This window comes from Topomyia yanbarensis, chromosome 2 (assembly GCF_030247195.1).
Source record: "Topomyia yanbarensis strain Yona2022 chromosome 2, ASM3024719v1, whole genome shotgun sequence".
Taxonomy (NCBI): Eukaryota; Metazoa; Arthropoda; class Insecta; order Diptera; family Culicidae; genus Topomyia; species Topomyia yanbarensis.
This window is the reverse complement of record NC_080671.1, coordinates 350,459,746-350,467,007: the sequence shown is the minus strand read 5'-3', so window position 1 is coordinate 350,467,007 and position 7,262 is coordinate 350,459,746. Positions and strand designations below refer to the sequence as shown.

The 7,262-nt window shown below is 40.4% G+C and overlaps 1 protein-coding gene across 3 annotated transcripts; it reads left to right on the top strand.

Moving 5' to 3' along the window:
* The first annotated feature begins 2,961 nt into the window (after positions 1-2,961).
* On the top strand, positions 2,962-6,539 carry LOC131684218 (ankyrin repeat domain-containing protein 27-like). Of its 3 annotated transcripts, none has more exons than XM_058966904.1 (4): positions 2,962-3,264; positions 3,412-3,427; positions 3,489-4,503; positions 4,731-6,539. In XM_058966904.1, exons 3-4 carry the CDS (start codon positions 3,492-3,494, stop codon positions 6,413-6,415), a joined length of 2,697 nt encoding a protein of 898 aa, XP_058822887.1. In that variant the 5' UTR covers positions 2,962-3,264; positions 3,412-3,427; positions 3,489-3,491; the 3' UTR covers positions 6,416-6,539. The 3 variants fall into 3 exon arrangements, with proteins under 3 accessions (XP_058822887.1, XP_058822885.1, XP_058822886.1); XM_058966902.1 differs by having other exon boundaries at positions 3,340-3,427; XM_058966903.1 differs by having other exon boundaries at positions 3,340-3,431.
* Positions 6,540-7,262: the final 723 nt, after the last annotated feature.

The following is a 7,262-nucleotide window of genomic DNA, read 5'->3' as shown; positions in this document are numbered from 1 at the left end:
CCGATGATAGTATTTTTTTTATTAGCACTATTCTAACATTAGATCAAATTTCTAGTATGAGCAACCTCGAATTCGCTTCGCCTATAAAAATTCTTTTAATGAAGACGTTTTCATGTGATAAACGTTCTCGGACAAAGAATCTACGCTGCTTTCAGTAGCTCCAGCTTCACCGTTCGTTCGCATTTCTCGCATCTAGTGCGCACTGTTACACTTTTTTAATCCCATTCGTTTGGTATGTTATTCATGGTTATCAGTGTGCATACATTGGGCTATTTCATAGTTAGCAGCAGCAGCTGCCGCAGGATGAATGATTGTTAATATGCTTGGTTATTCGTTACTTTAGCAACACTGGGTAATAATAAAAAAAATGTCATAATTATTTTTATCTGCAGGAATTTATTGGGCAAAGTTTTATTTCATTCTATTGAAACTCTCACCACAGACTAACAGACATAACACCCACTTTAACGGTCATTTTAAATATATTTGTAGTTGGGACTGTGGCCGCTTTTGAAATTATGGCGCCACTGACATATAAACAAGCATATGGGAGATAGACAACTAGTGAAAAATGGTTCCCAAGCCTGAGGGGTAACCCACCAGCAAATAAGTGTTTGGGACCGTGAATAAAAGGTGGTGCTAGTGTTCTGGGAAAATTGCCGGATCGATATTTTTAAGGGAATTCCCTCATAGTGTTATGTCTGTTAGTCTGTGCTCTCAACTCCAAAAGCAGTCTGCTACCAGCATGGAAACAATACAACCAGGGCACAGCTAACATTACTCTCTTCCCAGTATACCGGTCTTGTTGTATAGCTTTGGAGTGAAAGCTCCGTCGCATTCAAACAGCTAGCTACTAACGATGGTATAGACCTGGGACGGGACGTGCAAAGTGAAAAAAAGTAGCTGTCACCGCGAACCGGCAATGGCCTGTTATTGCGAACCGGACCTTTCTTGACGATTTTAATTTTCTTGGAATGGACAATGCCTGGGTAGTATCGTAATATCCTGGGTGTATACAAGGTGTATTTAGAAAACATATTTTACATGTTGCTTAGGGACCATTCATAAATTACGTAACGCTTTTAGGGGGGGGGGTGGTGATACAACAAGTTGTGACATGTTGTGATATAGGGGGGAGGGGGAGCTAGCGAGATTGTTACGTAACATGTTTTCACCGAAGAAAAAAAAATTTTCTAGGAATTTGTTACGTAACAGGAGAGGGGGGGATGAAGAAATTTGTGACAATTTGTTACATGGGGGGAGGGGTCAATTTTGGCCAATTTTTGCGTTACGTAATTCATGAATGGTCCCTTAGATGCATGTAGATGCACACAAACAAATATGCAAAATGCACCGAAGGCACGTGCAATTTCATTATTCTACTCAACAGTTATGGTTAATGTTGTTTTACACAGTTCAGACAAATGATAACATAATTCATGTCATGTTCGAGCTCTTTTATTTTCTGCACAAATCAATACCTTATCGGCAGAAATCTATGCCGCATCGCCACAACACTATCATCAGCATTTGCTTGAAGTTATTTTGTTACTATGTTTTAATTGCCGCAAGGTTCTACTGTATCGATTTTGTTGGCTATTTTCGGCAAATTTGAGACTAAGAGAAACGAAAGCAATGAAATTGAAAGACGGATAGGTATTCTAGAGCGAATCAGTTATAAACTTAGAACGGGAAACTAGAACTAGGCAGGCTCATACGGGCATGATCGAAAGGAAATGTGAAGAATTCTTTGCCTTCTGCCGGCGTCGGCGGTAAAACATGATGATGAGTTATGTTCTACCATAGACTATGCGGTAGACTTGGGTGAAACGCCCAACTCCTACTCTGCAGAATTTTTGCGGCAATTAAAACATAGTAACATATAAACTAGTTGGTAAAAAAGTAGATAAAAATTCGATTTCTGCTAGCTGAGCTGTGTCATTAATTGCTATCAGCCATCCGTGTGTGCGGAACGAAAAAATCAATAAGTAGTTCAATCACAATAGGATCGGTGCGACACCGATAGCTTGGTGTCGATTGAATGCATACGACACGGCTTGATGCTAGCAGAAAGGGAGAAGAATGATCGCATGGTCGTTCTAGGCGAGGATTTGTGAAGAATTTTTTGCCGGCGTCGGCGGTAAAACATGATGATGAGTTATGTTCTACCATAGACCATGCGGTAGACTTGGGTGAAACGCCCAACTCCTACTCTGCAGAAGGCAAAGAATTCTTCACATTTCCTTTCGATCATGCCCATATGAGCCTGCCTAGTTCTAGTTTTCCGTTCTAAGTTTATAACTGATTCGCTCTAGAATACCTATCCGTCTTTCAATTTCATTGCTTTCGTTTCTCTTAGTCTCAAATTTGTCGAAAATAGCCAACAAAATCGATACAGTTGAAGTTATTTTGCAAGCGGATTTTTCCCAAAATAACATCAATATTGGGAGGGAAAAAGAAGACCGTCTTCGCATGTCCCGTCCCAGGTATAGACCTATGCATATTGAAAGATGGATCTACATAAAAACCCGCAATACTTACAAAATCAATAAAAGTCGCATAAAAAGATTTCAGTGTACAAAGAAACATCGTTTCTGGAATATGTTTTGAAAAGTGGTATTTTACTTCAAAACTCTTAGGCCCCACTCGAATTTTTTTCTGGCTACGTGCTTGATCTGAGATTATCTTCATCCACCTACTTTAAAATTTTTCAGCAGATCCAATGACCGACATATAATGTGCGGCTTGGAACCGCCAAATACAATTGGTACCGCTGTGCAGACAAAACTTCAAACCAGCACCACCTAGATGTCACTCTGTCAAAGAAAAATCTCTTTTTAAATTATAGATACGAACCTTTAGCGCCTTTAGCAGCTGACTCATATGTGTTACGCCCCATTTCTCTCCCTCTCCTACTCTCTTTGCTTTTAGATTATATACATCATCTCTCACATAACAAAGGCACATCAAGAGCTTTCAAAACAATTCAAATCTAGTATTGTTATTTTCCACACGTAAATTGAATTTTGTCGTGTAGTAGTTAATCGTAAGAACTGGAAAATCGTAGCATTGTTAGCAGTATCATTTCTTCCATTCTGCGTACGAACTATTGGTACATATCGATATAGCAAGTGCATAACTAACCCGTAGACATAATCAGTATAGAAACTAGGTATTGCGATTGCGTTTTCGATCGCTTGATGCAAAAGTCAAGTGCGTGAAGAAGTGAATGTGTAGTCATATACCTACACCACCTGGCAGATGGTAAGTCGATTATTGTAAATAAGGAAAAAAAAAAGGATGACATAGAAGTGTTTTTAATCATGTTTTAACTTCTAGTTAATATTCTGTGTTTTCTACTTCGTTTCGGGAATCATTGATCAACAATGTGATGCAATTGGATTGTGATAGGCTGAATTGCTAGAGTGTAGGTATTTTAACTAAAATAGTTGCTACAATATTAATCTAATAATTCAATTATTTTATAGACAATGGAAATACACTACGACGAGGACCTTTCACAAAATTTATTCTATCAAAAATTGCAAGCAGATCATCAAATTTTTCTTGATACTGCACCAGTTGAGGGATGGATAATATGCATTCCTCGAAGTGGTTCAATCAACGAAAAATGTCTAGCAGATCAAGAGTTTCTCCTCGCTCAGATACTGGTTCCAAATGAAGAACTATCCGAAACCCATTTCGCCAATCTCAACTGCGTGGATATCCGCCGCAATGGACGACTACTGAGCACTGGCGAATACAAGGCAGCGATCCTTTTCGAGGAGTTGTGCTACACGAAAGATGGCATGAAATATAAAATCTGGTGCATCGAAAGGCCTTTGTGCGATACAAGACCCTACGGATTATTGTCTGATGAAAACTTTCATACTTTGATTACTATCAAGAGGCTACAGGATGCTGTTGAGTTTATACGAGCCACTGCAAAGCCGCGATACGTTTTCCCTAAAATCGATGCCGCCGTGCAAACTTTCATTAACAAACATACAAATTTTTCAAGCTGGAGACTCCAACAATTCGTTGAAGGCGTCAAAAAACTGTACGCCCAATGCTTGGAAATAATGTTGCAAAACCGTAAATTAAGAGATAAGTGCCAAAACGACGCCAATCTGAAGCAAAACGTGAGAATAGCCGTCGAAACCTACATGCTGGATAAGTTATACGAACATGCAAGGGATGTTATCAACGTATGTCAACATGAACAAGTTGAAAGTTTCAACAAAACTATCCGGAACCTGTCAGATATTCACATATCCGAGATGAATCTCAAGGGTAGTTATGCAGACATTATCCCTACCATCAAAAAAGAACTGCTCCGAATTGACGAATGTCGCACTGCGATCGATAAGATTAGCTGTTTGAAAAAGGCTTTCGAGATAATAGCCAGAGAGCGAACCGGAGTATCACAAAGTAATGCTGAAAGCGGAAGCAAGACAACGGACGATATAATACCCCTGCTGATATTTGTCATTATTAAAACAGGTATTGTATTTTCACTGCAATTGAAATCATAACATAATCATCGTAAAATCATAATTTCAAGACTCAAGTATATTCTAGTTTATAGAAAAAACAACTACAACTTTTCTTCAATAAATTAGAGTACATTGCGTTATTGTGTACCTACTACCTTATATCTTAATAATTGACATTAGAAATCAGTTTTACATGATTTCAAAGCGCATAAACTATGTTTTATTCTTCAACAGGTCTGACTAACTGGATAATGAATGTAACCTTTCTCAAAGAACTTCAGTTAAGCAACTGTTCTACAACCCAACAGAAATCAGACAAGTTCGGTCAGGACAGCTACTTAGTAACAACATTAGAAGCCGTGATTGTCTATATTAGCTGCTGTAGCATCGAAAGAACACAACGTTTGGGAATAGATCTTATTGCCAGTGAGCACATGCAGATAAAACCATACTCTGAAATGAGCTTCCTAAACGCAGATCAATTCCTAAACTATCTATTCACATTGATAAAGAATAACGAAGAGGAAAAAATTCTCGCGATATTCCAGGACTTCAACCACAGCAATTCGACCGGCAGCCTGCAATATAGGAAATGTCATCCGCTATGTGGCTGTGGTAGATGCGAGGCAATGCCATACCGACCCCACATTGATGATCGTAATCAAAATGGGCTGGCGGCGATTCACCTAGCAGCTACGCTCGGTAGTCCAAAATTGCTCACAATCATTCTGAATCTCAAACCGAATGTTGATATTGTCGATGCTAAGAATTGGACTGCCCTACATTATGCCGCAGCTAATGGGCATCAGAATTTACTATTATTGCTACTGCACGCAGGTATCAATATCAATAGTACAAGTAACGATCAACACACATCCCTCCATCTAGCATGTCTAAATGGGCACGGTGGATGCGTCAAGGCACTGCTATATTTTGCTGAACACATGAAAATACACGTTGACATCGACGGTCAGACGCAGTTGGGTCAGACAGCTCTGCACTACGCTTCCAAGTGGGGCTTCACAGATATTGTAGATACATTACTGGAACATTCCGCATCGGTGAACATAGCAAATCGACTTGGAGCTACTCCTATGAAATATGCACATAATGTTAGGATTGCCAAAATGTTGAAAGAATCCTACATAGCACAGCAAAAACGCCGCAAGTCATCCGACACAAGTCCCGTTAGATCGGACGACTTCGTGCTAATTTCCGACGAAGATTTGTTGGATGACGATTCTTTTGTGGAATATCGCAACATCGAAGAAATGAAAAGAATTGATAAAGCTGTCGCTGCAATAGCGGCGCATGACAACAAACTTGCATGCTTTTACCTTGGTTTGGATCTATTCCCACCCGAAATGAACGAAACACCCGCTCATGAACAACACATATCTGAAAAAGTATGTCACCCTCTCTGTACCTGCCCGCGTTGTCTTGACAATTCGGCTGATTTCTACACGTTTCTCAAAAAACCATTTGCTTCGAGAACCACCGAGCCCGCTAAAATCAATGTAAATGCAGCCAACGGCGAAGGATACACTGCCCTACACGTAGCAGTCGTACATGGAAACCTTGATATGATCAACATTTTATTAGACAATCGTGCCAGCGTATCCGCAAGGACCCGGTTCGGGGCCACCGCTTTGCATCTGGCTAGTCGCGAACGACGATTTAACGTGACCAAACTACTACTTAGCCGACGTCCCAGCGAAGATATGGTCGATCTGAAAGATTGTCGTGGAGAAACCCCACTCCATTACGCAGTAGAGCAAAATCAGCAACGTATTGTAGAACTTCTGCTGCGAGCCAAAGCCGACAAGAGCCTACGAAATCTGGCAGGGCAGCGTCCAATCGACATTGCCCGTGATCGGCTGTTCTTCAACGTTGTGAGCGTACTAGAGAAACAACCGTGAGCAGTGGTAGTATCTGGGCATCTGGACAGATAATGTAACATATCCGAAAACTTAGTCTAGAGTGACTCTAAAGTACCTTCTTCCGCATAACCTATAATAAACCGTTCTTCCTCTTACTAATAGAGATTAGTGGTTTTACTTGCACAAAAGAGTCCAATCCGATAATGAGAATCAGCAGAGATTCCGTTGTTCATCTCCTGTCGATTGTCAGTTCATGAGTAAACTAAACGTTATCTACAGGCACAGTCACACCCCCAAGTCGTTGAAAATCCAGAAGCCGGAAAACTTCTGTTCATCCTTCCATGACCAGGTTATACCTATGGCCAGAAATATGAATCTATACTTGAACCGTCCCTATTCCCCAGTCAGCCCAAGACTATTCGCTCTATTCTGGTCTAGTCTAGTCTACACATACACAGCCAATGCATGTAGGGATCCTGGAAAATTGCAGACGTTCGTCTACAATTGTTCTTGTCAATATTAATGTTTGTGGTACATATGATATGTGACACAATCATTAAAGCGGCCAGGCAAACTGTGCAGCGTACAAAGTAAAGATAATTCAAAATTATACGGCAATTAAAATATTCATTTAATCATAAGCATAAGAGATTGCCCGTAGTTGCTACTCCGTTATTGACCAGAACCAAATTAGGTAGCAAAATGTTGATTGGAACAGCATGCTTGGGAATAACATGATGAGCCATATTGTACAATCTATTCCGATTCCTGCATGCTGATCAATACCGACGCCGGCCACGTCCGAATGCAGATTTCTGGGAAAGGAAGGAATGTTAGTCCGATACATGTTGCTACTAGAGACCGGGGAATCCTCTGCATCTCCACA

Bases quoted from the DNA above. Each gene is read 5' to 3' on its own strand.
- LOC131684218 (XM_058966904.1), top strand. From the start codon at position 3,492: ATGGAAATACACTACGACGAGGACCTTTCACAAAATTTATTCTATCAA. The intron at 4,504-4,730 runs GTATTGTATTTT...ATTCTTCAACAG, and splicing joins ATTTGTCATTATTAAAACAG to GTCTGACTAACTGGATAATG.